Source organism: Canis aureus, chromosome 35 (assembly GCF_053574225.1).
Source record: "Canis aureus isolate CA01 chromosome 35, VMU_Caureus_v.1.0, whole genome shotgun sequence".
Taxonomy (NCBI): Eukaryota; Metazoa; Chordata; class Mammalia; order Carnivora; family Canidae; genus Canis; species Canis aureus.
In genome coordinates, this window is record NC_135645.1 from 2590902 (window position 1) to 2610444 (window position 19543).

A 19543-nucleotide genomic window follows, 5' to 3' on the forward strand; every position below is an offset into this window, starting at 1 on the left:
CAGCATTTGCCAAGCAATGGTTAACAGGATTTATTGTGGGCCAGCCTGTCCCTGTTCCGACCAGAGCTGTGCTATTTGAAGGCAGGAAACAGAAAAAAAAAAAAAAATTTAAAAGACTGGGTATTTTTCTAGGGTGGTTAGACTGGGGTTCTTAGCACATCCTTCCTCCTTCTCAGTCTCCCCCATCTGAAAGAGGAAGTGGACAATCTCTGAAGACCACGTCTTCTCTCCCATTCTGCCTTCCACCGGAGTCTCTACCACCATCACCACCACCCCAACCACTTTTAGACAGGTTCCTGTTACGCTGATACTTCTGCTAAAAAAAAAAAAAAAAGAAAAGAAAAAAAAAGAAAAAAAAAAGTTATAAGCTTAGAACAAAGTGATGGAAAATGAATAAATACATAAATTCATAGGTCCAAGGAGCCTTCTCATGTCCCTCTGCCTCTAGAGGAAAACAGAAACCTGTACCTTGGGGATCCCTGGGTGGCTCAGCGGTTTAGCGTCTGCCTTTGGCCCAGGGCGTGATCCTGGAGTCCCAGGATCGAGACCCACGTTGGGCTCCCTGCATGGAGCCTGCTTCTCTCTCTGCCTGTGTCTCTGCCTCTCTGTGTGTGTGTCTCTCATGAATAAATAAATTAAAATCTTTAAAAAAAAGAAAAACCTGTACCTCCTCCTCTTCCTTTGTTCTCCCCTACTTCTGGGCATTCTGACCTTTACTAAACACTCCCACTTCTTTTTGATTTTTAAAGAAAATCAGGGATATAATAATGGTCACTTTTGAAAATGTGTAACATAAATCTTGAATTGTAAATATTTGTCAGATTTTATGTCCAAAGACTATAAAGGTGAACAATTTCCCTTCTCAGTTTAACTTTTGAAGTGTTTAAAAGTTCTGAATGAATCACTAAAAAATAAGAGAACTCTTGAAAACCTCTGATAAGGCTGAGCATATGGGTATTCTGTTTATTATTATGCTTTTATCAAGTATGTTACATTCAGAAAACTATAATGGGTGATAAAAATGTCTGTTGAGTCTAGCATCTTATGTCCTGGAGTTATTGCATGTTATGTGTTGAAGAATATTTTCCTGTTCTCTGGTCCAATTGTGTTTTCATTTACTTACTCAGTTTCTTCTGTGGGCCAGAGGGTCTGGGTGATCTCTAAGGCCCCTTACGACTCTAGATTCGTTTTGTACATATTAGTAACCTGGACTTGGTGCAGATGGGCTCGACATGATTTTGAGAGGAACATCAAATCAGTCAATATACCTGGCCTTCAGGCAGTAAGTCTCCTTGTTTATTAGGCTCTCCTCATTCTGTGACCCTCCCTGATTAACTTGGCTTTCTCCAAACACTTCCCTCTCCTCAGCCCACCCCCAGGTTTGGGGGGTCCTGCCCACTGGCCCATTCTTTTTTGTTGTTGTTGTTAATAGAGAAGAATGAGCCAGGAAAAAGGTTGGCTGGCACTGAGCTCACCACTTTGAGACCTCCCACAACCCTGAGCCAGCACCCAGTTTTGTTTACTGTATCCTGAGTATCTGTACTGGTCACCAACAAGCCAATTTTATTCTAGTAGTAAAATCAAGCTCAGCATGTAGAGGAGTCTTTGTAGTTTTGTTTTTCAGTATTTTCATTCATCATAGTAAAAAATGTTAGTAGGATGTGTTTCTCTAAGTATGATTGAGATGATCATGTTGAATTCTATACTCAAATCTGTATTTTTGATCCACTAACTTTGTTTTTCTGTTTTCCTTTCCTGCTCACACTTTGGACAGGACAATCTTTGTTCCCCTTCTGACATCCTTCAGCTAAACCTCAGCGTTAAGAGAACTGTTGAAACACTACTTTCTCTTGGGGCACATTCAGAAGAATCCAGTTTTGTCTCTCTGTCTCTCCAGCTTTTGGGTTTTGTGGCATTTTATTGTACTTTAATGTTAACTCTCTGTCTGCTGTATTACTGGGTCTTCTCCCTCTAGTTGAAAGATCGTACTCCAAGGATTTTCCACACCATTCCTGTGCTTGGTAAAGGAGGTTTGTTTCTTGTTACAAAGGGTTTTTGGTTTGGTTTTGTTTTGTTTTCTGGCCGTCAAAGAGCTAACCAGTAAGGAAGATAAATCCTGTTCTCATGTCCAGCTCATCCCATTAGTAGACATTGATGATTGCTAACAAAGAGTAAAAGACCAGCATTTTTTTTCCTGGTGATTTGTCCATTCTCCTGGCCTGTGGCCTTGTTTCTCTTATCATAAGTGCTGAGGTGTCTTGATACAATCCTGAACCTGTTCTTAGAATATGACTTAGATTTTTATTTCTAAATGACATAATAAAATTCCCATGCGGCCATTTTTCCAACTTCTTCAACAGCTGCTCTTAAGGAAAATAGTTGTACCCTATTTGGGGAGGTTGGGGAGGTACCTGGTCACTTAAATCTCTGTTTCGAGCTGAGCCCTAAAATCCTGAAATCTCCCTGTATTGGTAGGCACAGGGCCACCTCAGCATTTACTGTCTGCACATCTGGAAGCTCAGGCCATGTAATCTTAATAATTTTCATTTGATTCGAATGTTCAGTCCAAAGATCAGTTAGGTTCCTTAGATTGCTATTCTGAGCCCAGTGTGTACGTGTAAATTAGTCCACAACAAGCACATGATCTGGAGCTGACTGTTCAGGAGTAGGCACCTGTCCAGCTCTCCTCTGCTTGTTCTTATCATAGCTGAGCTTCACCTCTAGAATCCTGTTTAGACTTTAAAATTGAAATGTATGTAATTTCCAATATACTTGAACCGTCTTAGTTGGTGAGCTGGCATTGAATTAGGCTGTTAAGTAGGTTATATCTGGACAGTAGCAGCAGGTAAAGTATTGGGCAGCAGTCTCTGTTCTTTACCCAAGGCAGTGAGTATTGTCAGAACGTTTAATAGTTAAGTTGCTAGCCTTGATGCTTGAAATTATTTTATGTTTGCATTCAGATTCTAGTTCTCATAAATAGGGTTTCTGAACATTCTGGAATCTACTGAACTCAAATATGAAGGGGAATTGCAGAGAACACAACACCCTATTGTAGAAGTCAGCCTGAGGGTCTGATTGCTTTGGTTTTCTTCCGTATCAAATGAGACAATTATTTAACACCTTAAAAAACTATTTACTGTTAGTGCTGAAACAGTGAACACTGTGTTGAAAGCCAGTTTTATACAGTAGCACTACCTTCCAGACTTTGGGAGGTTTGCTTTGTTTTGATTTTAAGAGGTCTTGCGTCAAAGATCATACAGTTTTGTGGTTTTGTCCCCTTAGGAAATAAAAAAAAACATGTGGTCTTGTGTGTGGTTTGGGGAGGAGTAGTTGCACATTCTCTTCAGAGCACACGGCATTCCCTTGAAGCCTCCTGGAAGGTAAATGTGCATCTGGAAGGCATAAGCCTCAGTGGGGGCGAGGGGTGTCCAATCACACGCAGCACAGGGCACGATGGAGAAGAGATGAGGGAACTGGCTTCAGAGAAAATATGCCTCTCTCAAGAGCAAAACACCCTGCAGGTTCATTTTAGAATAATTAATCTGTACTGACAGTGGCACTCAAAGTATTTATACAAAGTTGCTAGTTTTATAGTCAAAAGGTTGCAATTACCTTGTTTTATCAAGATAAGTATTAAAATTTTGAATAAGAAGCACAAGTACCAATAACTGTTCAAAATAAATGTTATATTTTTTATTGCAACTAATTTTGTAAAACTTCCTAATAATAAAGTGCCAATGAAAAGTCTAGTTATCTTCTTTAATAAACATGTATAGTCAGTCTCCCTTTTACTGAAATCAGAATTCTACTGTCTGTCCTTTGTGAGCAGTATCTATTTTTCCAAATATTTAGTCTTAAAAACCAGTGATAGGTGCTGTTCTTAAACACTGCCTTTTTCTCTTTCAAGAAAGGATTAACCAAACATGAATGAGGCAGACACGAAAGAAGTATTTTAACTTCCTTAAGCAAACCTATAAACACCCTTCAAATATACGGTAATTAAGATGTCCCTGAATAAACTCGTATCACCGTTCTCCAGCATAATTTAATCCATTAAGTACCAGGTTATGAAATACTTGTTTCTTCCTGTGTTCCCTGCCTGGGACGAGAACTCTGATTTTCAAAATCAGGAGTAGAATGCAGCTGGTGGGCTTCACTCCCTCATGCAGCCTGACTTATGGCATGAACCCATCTTGCATTCCTCTGGTATGTAATTTCCAGAGCACACTCTCCTCCACTGTTAGACCTGTCAGGCCTGAACCGTCCGGTAACTTGAAACCGCTTTTCTGTTTTCCCTGCCTCCTTTTACTGATCTGCATCACTCTTTATTTATTGGGGATGTTGCTTTTGCTGTCTCGTATTCTGTTATCCTCTGTTGTATGTATTAAGTGTCTGTAACTTGTCCATATTCCAGTTTTCAAAATGACCTGTATATGTGTTTGGTTTTAATAAAGTGACAGTGTCCAATGCCATCTCTGTGTAACTCCTATTAACAGAGGTCAGTTCCCCAGGTGCTGACCTGTCCTATCTCGGTTGACTGTTATGAGGGAGAAAAGAGATGCTTATTTTTTCTTTTCAATTCGTTGATGTTGATCCTGTTTTCTCTTTTGTTTGTTTTTATGTTACGTTGTCCCATTTCAGGAGCAATTATGTTTGCCTCTGCACATTTTAGAAGAGAAAGGTTTGAGCCAGGTCGCAGTGACGGTGCAGGCTCTCCTGGAGCTTGCCCCACCCAAGCAGCAGCACCACTTGTCTGCTGCATAAGGACCCCCAGCACCTGGGCGCTGGCCCGGCCATCCCGGAGCAGGACAACGTGATTGCTGCTGCCAGCCATCTGCTTACACAAAGCTCTTACGTGTTCTTAAAAGGGACTGTTTCCATGATTCCTAACAGGAATATTTTGCTTCATTTCTCCATTTTAGGGGAGGTTATATCTGTTTCCAATGAATTGTTTTAGGAAGACATGGTTGGTTTTCGCAAATGAAACTTAATTCTGTCATTACTGAGAACCCAACACTGAAGCCTAAACAGGCTGTGCTTTCTTAGAGAGTTGGCTTGCCTCCCATACCAGAAAGAAAGCTTCTCAGAAGGATATTTAGCTTTCTGGAAAGCACAGACATGCTATTGTCTTTACCTGTTTCCTGTTTCCGGAATCCACAGGTTACCAAAGCTGGTTGTTCATTAGAATCTCTTCTAATGAGCATTTCTTAAAATGTAGATTCTCATTCAGTAGGTCTAAAGTGAGGCCTGGGTATCTGTATTTTCGACAGAGTGAGATCACTTTCCCAAGCTGGGTATTTTTGTATGACATGGGGTGTAATGACCCCACTATGTTTGTCAGCCACATTTAAAATCAAAAGCTATATTATGATTACTTGGGGTTATCTGTCCAAAGCAAAACAACTACAACATAGAAGGCCTAGATTTCTGCATAGTAAAGCAATGAGAGAGGTAAGTTGTATTTAAGGCCAGCGTCCTAGGCCTCCCCCAACTTCTGTCTGCCACCACCTAAAGCTTGGTTCTCATATGTGACAGCCTGCTATTATCTAACCATTAGACAGCCTGCTATTATCTGTGTAGCACTCTACACAGAGCTTCCAAATCCTTAGGATGGTAAATGCACTACTCTGCATTATTTGCATTGAGCCCTGCTCCGCTGCCCCCATGCTGCTCCCAGGTACCTGGACCTGTGAGTGCCTTCCACTCACAGCAGATACACTTCCAGTTCCCTGACTAATGGAAGATTAGGAAAACAGGGCAAAAGGAATAAAAAGCAAAGCCAGGTTTCTTAATTTCTTTCAAGTAATTGCCAGTTTCCATGGCTGACTGAAGGCACTTGTGGCATCTTAGAAAACAGCATGATGTCTCTGTATCTAGCTCATCTGACCACCACTAGTGCCTTCCTCACTCAATCGTGGGCTGAGTAAGAAGGCCCAAGGGCTCCTGGAACACAAAGCCAGGAGCCTTTGTTCAAGTTTAAGCTACCAAGGTCTTTCTTACCCTATATTTTGAACCCCTTTGAGTTGTCAGCATATCTTTTGGTATTCACAGTCTTGATAAACCGAGTAAATAGAGTACGTGAAGATACCAGTTACCTGGGGTTTTTCAGGCGGTGAACTGTTCTAGATTTTCTTTATCAATGCGTGCATTTCAGCAAAATGTTTTCTATCATGTAGATGCAACATCTAAAAGTAACTCGGTAAGATAATGTTGACTATCTGGTCAAAGTAGTGTTTTCTCCCTGTTCTCACAGGGAGATAAGTTCAGCAGGACATTGTCACTTTGTCCAAGTTTAAAATTAAAGAACATAAAACACCTGGCCTCAGAGCCTACTAACCTTCACTGACTTTACAGAACAAAAGTAAAATGTCTTTCAAGTGCTTTGAGCCAGACCCCATTATATTTACAGTTCTAAACAGACCCACCAATCCAGCAACTTGTTTATTAAAATTCAGGAAAAAAAATAAAAAAAATTCAGCTATGTGCATTTCTAAACTATAGATCTTTCTCCTTCTAGTCAACATTGAACCTCAGTACAATTTCCAAATAATAGAAGCCATTTGAAGTGAAACTCAGCAAACAACAGGACTTTTTGTACCTATTACACAAAGAATAATTCCAGAAAATGTGGACAGTGCAACATTTGGAACTTTGCAACTAATGATCCCATGGGAATAAATGGAAATTTCCACTTATTTCACATCTTACATATTACGTGAAACTTTATTAACGTATTTTTATCAAACTAATTCAAATTTATATTTGAATTACTAGAAAAAAATCTGTGTGCAGTTTTGGTTGGTAACAAAAATATCAAATATATTGAATTCATTTTCTAAGTCAAGATGCAAAAACATCTCGTGATGCTTTTGCTAGAAAATTTTTGTATTCAGTGTTTGGTTTGTACCTTTTTTTTTTTTTTTTAACTGGAAAGAAAACTTAACATTTAGCCTGGCTAGACTCCAGTGTAAGATGAAGATGCTGTAGTGGTTCCACCTGACCATTAATGAAGCAGTGGCCAGCCCCGTGTGAAGTGTGAACCAGGAGGAGGCTGAGTGCCCACCCACCACGGCCCCTGGAGTCTGTAAGTCAGCAGGTTCTCTGGAAGCAGCTCGTGGGCGGAGGGGCCTTTGTGCAGCTAGAACAGGGTAGGGGGCTTATTAGTAGGTCACTCTCTCTAACAGCTTCTTAAAATACAGCCTCACGGCTAATCAAGGAGTCTGATTTCTCTTACTTGCTACAGCTCAGCAGTGACTAATGACGTGTGACTGCCGATGAGTATGACGAATTTTTAACAACTAAGTGCTTAAAATGGTGATAGAAATGAAGGAAAACATGGATATTTAGAAACCTTTTTATATACGTATTGCAGTGAGATGGTTTACAGCAGATTTCATTTTATTTCTGAAAATGTTGTAAACATGTAATTAGTAAAAGATTTTGTAAAACATTGTCCTATATTTGTATGTCTGTAAATATAATGCATAAGTTCTAAGTATAAATATGTCAATATCATGTGTTATTTTAAATTGCCTGTATGCCACCTTACACGTTGACATTAAAATAAAAGCCTACACTTCAATCGCATGAAATAAAGGCTGATTTGAAAATGTTCATACCTAAAGCATGTTTTCCTTGGCAGATGTGAAGGGGTATTTATTTAGTTCCCCGAAGGAACATCAGTAGAAACTGGGTCCTCTGAACAGGCCCTTCAGATCACTTTTTGTTGTTGTTGTTGTTGTTTTTCACTCTTTTAAAGAAGTATAGATACCAGCTTTGCCCTGTATTTGCAATTACATATAAGGCTTAATTTGTGAAATACATGTGACATATTTGGACACTCTTAGGAATTATCAACTATGTAAGACCTTCTGCCCTTCACACTTGTAATATCCTGCAAGGTGAGAATTGTTGAGGAAGCAAAGCAGGCGCATATCCTGGTGTCTCACTGATCAAAAATCTCTCCAAGCTAGTCTTCTAGCAGCCTGTGTCCCCACCTTCACCATGCGTGATTGTACATCCTAATGTTTCTGTTTATTCTAATTCATTATTTATTGTTTTAATTTATTACTTATATTCCTAGCTATTTCCCAGAAAAGGAGCTAAACCAACTTATTTATAATAAGATATGTATTCCATGCTCCCACCACCCCAACAAAAACTTATTAAAGTGATAATAAATCTAAAAGGCGGGAGGAGGGCCACCTGGAAGGCTCAGTCAGTTAAGCATCTGCCTTCTGCTCAGGTCATGATCTCAGGTCTTGGGATCGAGCCCCATGTCGGGCTCCCTGCTCGGTGGGGAGCCTGCTTCTCCTGCCTCTGTCCCTCCCCCTGCTCATGCTCTCTGTTTCTTTCTCTCTCAAATAAAATCTTAAATAAATGCAGGAAGGAACCAACCTTTGGAACTTTACTATGTCCATATATGCTAGACATATTATTAAATTATCTTGTAATAATTGTAATTCCGAATGAACACTTTACTTTTGGTTGAGAGTTTTTTTCGCTATAGACAAAAGAATCCAAAACATTACAGAAATTACTGAAGTTTTAATGCATCACAATAACTAAGCCCGTGAACTTTCTTCTGGTGAGGAAAAGCAAGAGGGATCTTTGCAAGGCTCCTAGAAATACTTCCCAGCAAAAGTTTTTCAAAATCTGAAGAAGCCCTAAGTCGATGGTATACTCCTAAATCAGGGTTTGAAAATTAATACAACAGGCAAAGTGAAAGAACCAGGCAGTACCTGGGAATGTCCAATAAGAAACAACCTGTAGATACAAATTCTCTGTACTGCTAACATATTTCTTCCTCCCTCCCTTCAAGTCCTCCTTCCCATCTCCAGAATACCAGAGGAAAAGACGAGAGAACTCCATCACTTTTTCTTGCCTGTCCGCTTGTTCTTGTCCTTGCCTTTACCTTTTGAATCCTTGACATCATCTTTGTCCTTCTTAGGCATTTTGAAACCACCAATTTCCCTCCTTACCATAGTGCCACGCCACCAGGCCTGGAGCTGGAAGAAAAAGGGATAAAAAATGTGTATGCCTGACAACCTGCATCCTTTCTGCATGAGATAGTTGTTTTATCATAAAGTAACTTCTGTCTGAAGAATGGTGTCTGTCTGAAATGTGGAAGTGGCCAACCATGCTCTCCCTACAGTAATGCTCCCCTGTGGTACACGGACTCTACAGTGAAGCTCTCAAGGAGTAAACATAAAAAGAAGGAATCTGATTAGGAATCTTTACACTTAGAAACTTGGTTCCCTTCTACTACCCTACCCCTCTTTATGAACATCCACATTCCAAATCTGACCCCGCAAAAGGGATGTGCAAGCTAGGTCACAGGCAAAAGCCAGCACTCAAAAATGTGCAGATAATTTAGATGACTTCATAGGTTTCCTTGTGCATTTCATGGCTTTAATGATTAAAGGATCAGTACTCTTTCAAAAAGGATTTCGATAGCTCTCTTAAATATCTTCGTCATTAGAACTTTTCTGAGTACAGTGTGGGCTGCTTTAAAATCAGACTAAGCTCTAACGACTGGAAGCACAGATCCATTAGTGAAAACAAAAATAGTCTTCAGCTAGTCCGTACATCCTTGCTCTAAATCAAGGAATCCTGCCAAATAGAAAACACCACAAATCTCAATAAATCCCTGCTAACTATATATCAGACTGTCTCCTAATGGAAAGCTCATGTTTGGGTTTGGATATTTGTACTGAAGTACTTTCACGCTTTCTTAACTCACCTCATAATACACCTCACCAACTACTGTTTGCACACTAGGATCTCAGCAGACGCTCTTCTTTCAGAGAGAAAGGCAATCCTCTAAACAACAGTTTTGGTCCAGCTGATGTTATTTCTGCTTGAAAATACTTCCCAGAATCTGACTGACCAGTTTCAACTTCACTAATATACATGAGTTGATAAAAGATGATGTTTTTTTTTCTAAACTGCTTACTTATTCTCTTCACCTTTTTTTGAAAACAGCTCTTATCAGAACCTAGCAGCTAGCCTGAGCTAACTTCTATAAATAGGACTTTAAGAAGCTCCTCCAGGGGGCACCCAGCTGGCCCAGATAGTAGAGCACGTGCGTGACCTTGATTTTGGGGTGGTGAGCTCAAGCCCCACACCGGGGGTTGAATTGACTTAAGAAAATAAATTTTTAAAAAGCAGCCTCAGCAGCAGCAGCTCCTCCAAGAGCTGTTTTGATTATAGATAGTATCTTAAATCTGGCCTCTGGGCACAAGTTCTAGGTCCTGCTATGTTAACTGTCTCCCTGCTCCCAGGACTGTAGATTAATTCCAACAATAGCAGAAGGCCATCCTTCCTTGAAGATCTGTCCTGGGCTTCCATAGGGCATGAGATGGACTCTGTTCCTTGGTAACTGTTAGCCCAGCTGTTGAATTAAATGTGCCCTAAGATGCCAGCTCTGGCCTTCTACCTTGATGATGCTCTTTAATTCCAAGTCCTCCTGTTCTATCTTCTTTCTGGTCTTCTCCTTTTCTGTCCGGTCTTCAATGATGACCTGTTCATACTCCCGTATCTACAGAGGTAGACACGGATCTGGGTTAGAAGACTGTCTTGGCAATGTGTGGCCCACCCAGCCCTGAACTTTTAATAGGAAATCTGAAAACAAAGCATGCCAAATAGAAACCAAAGAAAAAACTAAGTGGATTCCTACATTGTAAGTATTCATATTATTAATATGTGTTAGCTATAAAGAATTTGCAGTTTCAATCATTCAAATTTGATATAAAAATACTGCATAAAAATGAACTACTAACTTGTGTGATTAATGACCTGAAAGTAATATTTTTTTAACTCGTAGAAAGTACATGTACAAATTACTATCTTTTAAAGGAGAAATTTAGTTTTAGTTATTCAATGATGAAGCAATAATCAGAAGCTTTTTAAAAATCATAATTTACATATTATTTTCAGAGACCATAAAGTAGAAATAATAGCATCTATCTCAAGAGGTTGTTGTCAGGGTTAAATAAGTTCTTTATGTGGAATGCTAGCAAAGTGCTTGGGACAGAACAAGCACCATGGAAGTGTGTCGGTTGCTGCTATTACTGCCCCATCATTGATGTCATCATCATCATCATCATGGGAAGACTGCCACACCTCCTCCTTGCCACCAGAATAGCATTACCCAGCTACTACAGCTCAGCTACCACCCATTCCTCAGACTGCTTCCTTACCGTCTTTGCAAGCTCTTGAAGGTGTGCTAAGTCGCTGGCCTTAGCAGATTTGAGAGCATTTAGTTCATTCTGTTTCATTTCTGTGTCCTTATCAAATTTCTCCATCCAGAACTCTAGTTTCTCCTCAAGTTTCTGTTTGGAAAGTACATTAAAACATGGGTTCCACCAGACATAAAATTTTATGTACTGTATGAAATCATTTACATAAGGCTCGAGAACAAGCAAAACTTTTCTATAGTGATAAACGTCAGAATCGTAGCTACCTCGAGGGGTGGGCTGCTTGACTTGATCAGGAAGGGGTACGAGGAAGACTTCTAGGATGCTGTAAATGTGTTCTACATCTCCATCTGGGTAGTGATTATAGGAGTATATATGCAAATGTTAAACTATATGCCTAATATTTATATACTTAATATTATTACTCAATTTAAAAGTGGGGAAGAGGGCCTTTAGGTGTCTGGATTAGGGCAGTTTGAAAGGAATAATGGGTAAGAAAATTCTGAAGGATAAAGAATGACATCAGACATTGCTTTGATCATTAATAGTAAATACCAGTTGAGAAGGGAACAATGTCTTTGAAATCCTAAAAAGTAATAAATCTGAATCTAAGATTCTATATTTAGCTAAACCTACCATTCAAATGGGAGAGAAAGAAAGAATATACCTGGTCTTTCTAAGAGTTACTCAAGAGTGTATTTTAACAAAGTAAAATGAAAGAGATAGTATGTATGAGAAACAATAAAATGTACAGTTGAGCTACATAATAGACTTTTTAAAAATAAATCATAATCTGGAACTGAAATCCCAAATTAGGATAGTCTCATGGAAAAGCACAGACAGGCTCTAAAGGCAGAATGCCTAGGTACAGCTCCCAACTCTGGCACTCAATTTAAGTGAACTTAAGTTCTCTAAGACTCCATCCCCTCATATATAAAATGGAAATAAATAACGAATGGTTTCAACATAGGACATAGGAGAAGAGAAGAGGCAAGTGAAAGCTCTACTTTAATGATGGCCAAAAGATATAGATACTGACTCTACAGACTTCTAGAGGAAGAACAAAGTATAAATACATATGTTGAAATGTCAAAGGTTACCACTCCAAGAACATAATGCATGACTTCCAAACTCATGTACCTCAAGAATGAGACATCAAGAAGAGACATCAAAATTCCATTGACATGGAATTTTTTAAAAATGTGATTCAATTCATCATTCTAAGTTAAAGAGAACATACCAGTTTAGTGCAATCACATCTAACACCTTTCTAACTCTTGTTAGCATGTTTTTTTTTTCTTTTCTAAACAAAAAGAGAACAGCTTCCAGGCAGGCAAGAAGACCTGACTAAAATGTAATAACATCATTTGGTATTTACTGAACTTCTATTTATATTAATTTCTACTTATGGCAAATGATACTTTTCTTTTTTTTCTTTTACAGGTTTTTCTTTTACAGTAATATAAAAATCTTAATTTTGTTGTCGAGGTAATTATGTATGAAATAGGAATAACGAGATGGTATGCAGATATTACAAAACTGAAAGTGGTATGCAAATAACGAGTTTGCACAAGAGAGCAAGAAATCAAACAATAAAAAGAAGGAAAAAAACAACTAGAAAGCTTGAAAAGCAGGAAACAAGGTGGAAGAAGTAAGTATAAACAAATGAAAATCACAATAAAAATAAATTGAGATAAATTTCCCTATCAAAATAAAGAGCCTCAGATTTGAAAAAAATCAACCTATGAACTATTTATAAAAACCATAGCTAGGGATCCCTGGGTGGCGCAGCGGTTTGGCGCCTGCCTTTGGCCCAGGGCGCGATCCTGGAGACCCGGGATCGAATCCCACGTCAGGCTCCCGGTGCATGGAGCCTGCTTCTCCCTCTGCCTGTGTCTCTGCCTCTCTCTCTCTCTGTGACTATCATAAATAAATAAAAATTAAAAAAAAAAATAAAAAATAAAAAATAAAAACCATAGCTAATACAATATAATCAAAGCAAAAAGAAAGCAGGGTTGGTAATTAATATCTGGCAAAATAGAATTCAAGACAAAAATAATTGAGACAAAAAGGAATATTTTATCCTGAGAAAAGACATGCTTTATTATAAGGATATTGCAGTTATAAACTTTTATATTCTAATGCCATTTTGGAATATATAAAGTAAAAACTATTAGAAATACAAGAAATTGACAGATCCACAATCTATCACACTTCTCTAAATAAATAGGTCAAGAAGAGCAAAGGAAATAATATGAAGAATTTGACAGACTGTTAGACATTTATACAAATTTGTATCCATTAGAGAATACACATTTTTTTTTTCAAATACCCGTGGAATAGTCACATAACACAAGCAAAGGGCTCAACAAATTCCAACGAGCTAACCCTTACGTTGTCACATTATGAGACCGTGGTGGAAGACTGTAAGAGTGTAGATCTCAAAGGGTTGTCAGCGATAGAAAGCCTCACACTCCCTCTCCAACTCCAACTTCCTGGACATTTAAGAAATACGCTTTTATTTATTTTTTTAAAAGATTTTATTATTTATTCATGAGATACACAGAGAGAGGGAGAGAGAGGCAGAGACACAGGCAGAGGGAGAAGCAGACTCCATGCAGGGAGCCCGATGTGGGACTCGATCCAGGGACTCCAGGATCATGCCCTGGGCCAAAGGCAGGCGCTAAACCGCTGAGCCACCCAGGGATCCCCAAGAAATACGCTTTTTTAAACAACTCATAGGCTAAGGAAATATCAAATTATAAACTACAAATTATAATGTTTAATTTATCAAAAGGCATGAAAAAGGTAAGATGGGTTAATGGAGGAAGGATACATAGAAATGCGATGAAGCAAGAATAAAAATATGTTAATAGTAGCATGTACCAGTAGACGGTGGATATATGGGTGTTCACTATAAAATTCTTCCAACTCTGCATATGTTTGGAAACACTCAGAATGTTGAGAGAAAAATAAATTAGAAATTATTTGGAAAGGAGTGACAATTACAGCCTAGTTCTTTTGCCAGCTGACACAATGATCACCTTTGTCAGTAGAGGGCACTGGAGGGACACGAGAGGAAAGCTCTGCTCAGTCCAGTGTCCTTCCTCTTTTGTTCCTGGGGTGAGGCTGACAGTGGCATGTGTGTGGGACACTTGTGCCACTTATTCACCAACAAGTTTTGTTGACACAACGGGAGGATTCTTGCTTACCAGAGTCCACAGTTCCCAGTGTGCCATCTTTATCCCACTAGCTGTGAACCTGCTCTAACCCAGGGCAATGAGGCAAACATCAGTTTATCCCTTCCTTGGATACATCCTTCAACCTGAGGATATTCCTTAGAGTTCTCTTTCATCCTTTTGTTTGTTTGTTTGTTTGTTAATGATTCTTTTGTTAAATGTTGCCTGCTGAAACTACTGGTGTGTTTTCTGTCACCCAACTGAAGCATGATTCAAAACTGGTACCAAAAATAGCTCCTCTCCCACCTTTTCATATGTTTTACTAAGGCATCCAAGGTCCTTGCTACGTCCTGTTCACTAGATACAATCAACATAATGCAATGGACCACTACCATGTTTTGTAGAAAGTCAAAGCAAGCAATGTCTCTTCAGACTGTATTATGGCAGAGAACAGGAGGATTGACACAACCCTGATGTGAGCCTGTGAGAGTATATTGTTGGCCCTGCCAGGTAAAAGCAAACTGTTTCGGGAGGTTTTTCCAAACTAGTTTGGAGACACTGGCTATGGTCAGAGGGAGGTTAATAGCTGCCTACCAAGTGCCAGTGGCCTTTGAAGAATTTCTCCAGTCAAGATACCACATCTGGAACTGTAGCGGCAACTGAAGTCATCACCTGATTACATTTACAGTAGTCCACAGTCACTACCCATTCAGCTGGCTACTCAGCTGAGCTAAATGGGGCTGTGATAAGTATCACAACCTCTGCTTGTTGTTGTTGGCACTAATTGCTGCAGCTGCAGCTGGGGTGCAGCATTTGCTTATGATTTACTATGTTGGTTGGAAGGGGAAGTTCCAGAGACTTCTACTTGGCCCTTACTACCATAATGGCCCTCACTCCATAGGTCAGAGAGCCAATGTGGAAAGTCTGTTGCCAAGTACATCTATTCCAATTATATGTCCATATGTAATATATGGGAAACAACTATAGGGTGGATCCATAGAACGAGTGGGCCCAGAGTAAATCAGACTTAAGACTCCACCTATCACCTGAGCACTATAATCCCTCTTTTTGAGTAGGGTCCACAATGTTGTTTTGGGTCCCCAGGAGGCAGTATCAATTTAGAGCCAATGTTTAGTAATCTGAAAAAGCCTGTTTTCCGGTGTATAGGAATTCCAATAAATAACCACACGTCCCTCTGAGTAGGCTTAGAGGAAGATTCACGGTATCTACCTGCAGTAATGCTGCAGTTCATCCTCAGGGGGACCTGGCCCTTTCAATTAAGGGACTTTGGTCTTTGAATTGACTTAGTTCTGGAAATTGGAGGAGAAACCATGACTCCTCATTGTGGTGACTCAAATCAGGGCTTTGGTACCAGATTTGGACTTTCTTCTGTTATATACATCAAGTGATTCTTTATCAGGCTGCTCATCAGTTTTGTTCAGAGGAGTACCATGGTTAATCAGCCATCGCCAAATACCCTTCATGGGCAAAGGCATTCTGATTTCCAGTTCATGCCTGCTGCCCTTCATGGTAAATGTGGTCACCCGTCTTTGGCAGTCAAGTGCTGCCACATATTCTCTGGTTCTCCAGGATCTCTTTATCAGCATTTCAATGGTGATATCACCCATGATCTTACCTGGCCTACAAAAGAAAGCAACCAAAGACCTTTTCAAGGATATGGGGTGCTCCCCTCATTAATGTATTTCTCAATGTCTTAGTATAGGAGTGTCTTCTGGGAAGAAATGTCTCAGAGAAACTCATTACATATAGGTACTCAACGGCAGATTTGTAGGTCACACAAATTCACTCTGATATTCCTATTTTCCTAAGTCTTTGGATTCTCTCCTCCAAATCAAAGTAGGGAAGCTCTGACATATACACCTCATTAAATGTGGGCCACTGTTGAATTGTTGAGTCCAAGTTTCAAGTGAACTATTAGCCACCTCCAGCTTCACAAGCTATCACATTGAATCTCTAGTAAGTATACCCTTATCAATGAACGTGATTCAATCTAGTGTTATATTCCATCCTCATCGCTCTAATACCCTTAGAATCCATCCCCACAGGTCTCCCAATTACAAGCAAAGTCTTGTAATTCTGTAGGTTTGCAAGCTATTTCCCTCTGAATTAGAGTTATCTGAGTTATCTGTACCCTGGAACTTGCTGAGATTTGACTCTAGTTATAGAACCAGGGGCAATAGGAGTGATTGTGCTGGGTCTTCAGAGTGAGCATCTGATTCAGATGAAATTATTACTATGGCATTTTCAGAGAAAGAAAGGCTAAACTCTTCAGACCATGGAAGGCATAATACTTCCACTGGCAAGGGAAATTCAGAGTTACTTAGGAGTTCAAGATTATTAGTTGCTTCTGAATCCATCGAGATATTCCTATTCCAAGTTTCAGGGTCCTATTATTTCCCAATGAGTGACCTAATTTGCACATGAGAAACTTGGCATTACTATGAATTCCTGTGTAATACTGACTAAAATACCATTAAAACTAATAATAGAAAAATGGTGCCCCCTTACCACTGCTACTAATCAACATTACACTTGACCCTCAAGCTATACAATTAGCCACAAAATGGAAATAAACATATAAATAACAAAAAGGAAAATATAAAATTATTCTTTGCTGTCAATAGATTTTTTTTTAAGATTTTATTTATTTACTCATGAAAGAGAGAGAGGCAGAGACACAGGCAGAGGGAGAAGCAGGCTCCATGCAGGCTCCATGCAGGGAGTCCCCCAACATGGGACTAGATCCCAGGACCCCAGGACCACGCCGTGGGCCAAAGGCAGGCGCTAAACCGCTGAGCCACCCAGGTATCCCCCCACCCTTTTTTAAAAGATTTTATTTTCAATAAGATTTTCTATCTTCAATCTAGAAAATCTAAATGAATTAACTGAAAAGCCATTAAAACTAATATGAGGGGACATAAGGGATCTACACTGATATGTAAAAATGAATAGCCTTTCCGTATACTATGCATTTAGAGACATATCTCAAAATGTTTAGCATTGTTATACTAGCAAATCTTGGAAACAAACTGAAAGTCCACTGGCAGAAAAATAGTTAACTAAATCTTGGTATATCCCCTCTATGGCATATTCTATAGTAGTTGTTCTGCCATAGAAAACATAAGATAAAGTAAATTAAGAAAAAAAAGTGTCTGGGGATGCCTGGTGGCTCAGCAGTTGAGCATCTGTCTTCAGCTCAGGGCGTGATCCTGGAGTCCCAGGATCAAGTCCCATATTGGGCTCCCTGTGAGGGGCCTGCTTATCCCTCTGCCTGCATCTCTGCCTTTCTCTGTGTGTGTGTCTCTCATGAATAAATAAATAAGGTCTTAAAAGAAAAAAAAAGTGTCTGGAATAATATATATGGTATGATCATGTTTATGTCACAAATATAAATAAATAGACATAGATGGATAGATAAATACTAAAAAATATAAGTATTTTGTACATACAAAAGTACATATATCAAAGAAAAATATGTGGAAGAAATTTTGGAACATTTTGGAGTAATTAAGAAAGCTTTCACTTTTCACTTTTTAAAATCTATGAATTTCTGTGCTGTTTCAAATTTCTCACTGAAAAGTATTTCTGTATTGCTTGTGTTACTGGGCTGAAGATCTAGGAAACACTGACTTTATCCATCCATTGTCCATTTATCCACCAACTTATCTGATTGTTATTAAACACCTGCTAATTATGTGTCTAACACTTGAATAGGTAACATGGTACATAATCCCTAAATTGCCAGGATAGAAGTCTCTGTTCCTAATAGCCTACCAGATTTATTTTTTTCAGCAAAGTCCTGTGAGATAGCATCTATAAATTATTTTCTTTAACCATAAACTTGGAATTGTTTACTGAAAATTCAGTAGCCTTCTCAAAGGTAGACTGAATCATAAGCTGGACATTTTTTTCCTTATTCATTTAACAGGGATTTTTTTTAATTCCATTCAGCTTGGTTTGTCATTAGTATTTGAAATAAATTGAAACATTTCAGTCACATATGATTCACACAAGAAGAAATAAGATGAATAAATAAATATATGGAAATGGCCAATTTTTCAATTCTATTAGCAAAAAAAAAGGCAAAATAAAACAAGTCATTAAGTTAGAACCTTAAAATAACTAAAATGCCTAGAATGGTTGATGGTACCTTGAAATAAGTGTCAGCAATTTACATTGTTGATGCTAGTGTAGATTAGAAAGTATTAGTAATATTTATCAAGTCACAAAATACCATTCTCTCTGACATAATACTGTCATGTTTCAGATTTATTTTTGGTAAATAACTACAGTGAAGGAAAACAGTTTTTTGGCAAAGCTTTCATTACTGCATTATTTATAATAATGAAACCTTGGAAATAATCTAAATATCCAAAATAAAGGGTAACAAGTCAACTAAGGCATGACCATTCAATAGAACATAAAGCTATTTTAAATTATTTTTATGAAGACACTATAATAACATGAAAAAAAATGAGGCAAAAAGCAACTGACAAAAAAAAACTTCCCTCAACTAAGATTATGTTATTTTAATAATTTTAAGAATCAGTAAATTTTAATTTAAAATTATGACTATGAGGAATATAGGAGCAAGAAAAGTTTGTTATATATTGCTAGCTGATAAAGGCAGAAGACAAAATTTTACCTGTGCTCAAATTACAGCTTTATAAAATGTTCATTCAGATGAGTAACTGTGAGACAAGACATGGTCTAAAGCTCATTCATTAGGCCAGTAAAATTCTGGTTGATTTTTTTTTTCAGATTTTATTTATTCATGAGAAACAGAGAGAGGGGGGGCAGAGACACAGGCAGAGGGAGAAGCAGGCTCCATGCAGGGAGCCCGATGTGGGACTCGATCCTGGGTCTCCAGGATCACGCCCTGGGCTGCAGGCGGCGCTAAACCGCTGCGCCATCAGGGCTGCCCTGATTTTTTTATCCCTCAAATAATTTATTTCCTTAAAAACAATTTTTTTGCCATACATGGTATTTTGTAAGTGGAGTTTGGGTGACCCACCTGCTGCTCCTTCTTAAGGAACGTTTCAATCTCCATATGAATCCTGTTCTCTTCTTCGGTTTTCAACCTCAGTTTCTGTGAAAACGATAAATATCAGGAATTCCTGCCAGCACGGTTCAGAATGAGAAGTT

General features: G+C 38.8%; 2 protein-coding genes across 17 annotated transcripts in view; one reads left to right on the top strand and one right to left on the bottom strand.

Moving 5' to 3' along the window:
* LRCH3 (leucine rich repeats and calponin homology domain containing 3) overlaps window positions 1–10569 on the top strand; it is a 123539-nt gene extending 112970 nt beyond the window's left edge. For 7 of the 12 annotated variants that reach the window (XM_077884623.1, XM_077884625.1, XM_077884629.1 and 4 more), the window contains one exon: window positions 1775–4472. In XM_077884623.1, the coding sequence (XP_077740749.1) occupies window positions 1775–1975 (201 nt within the window). In that variant the 3' untranslated portion in view covers window positions 1976–4472. The other 5 variants (XM_077884626.1, XM_077884630.1, XR_013372625.1 and 2 more) reach the window with 4 other exon arrangements.
* The window catches only part of DRC9 (dynein regulatory complex subunit 9), a 47061-nt gene continuing 36045 nt past the window's right edge, over window positions 8528–19543 (bottom strand). For 4 of the 5 annotated variants that reach the window (XM_077884636.1, XM_077884635.1, XM_077884637.1 and 1 more), the window contains 4 exons: window positions 19413–19487; window positions 11202–11333; window positions 10439–10540; window positions 8528–9008 (listed from right to left, as the gene is read on the bottom strand). In XM_077884636.1, the coding sequence (XP_077740762.1) occupies window positions 8871–9008; window positions 10439–10540; window positions 11202–11333; window positions 19413–19487 (447 nt within the window). In that variant the 3' untranslated portion in view covers window positions 8528–8870. The remainder of the gene's footprint in view (window positions 9009–10438; window positions 10541–11201; window positions 11334–19412; window positions 19488–19543) is intronic. The other variant, XM_077884638.1, reaches the window with a different exon arrangement.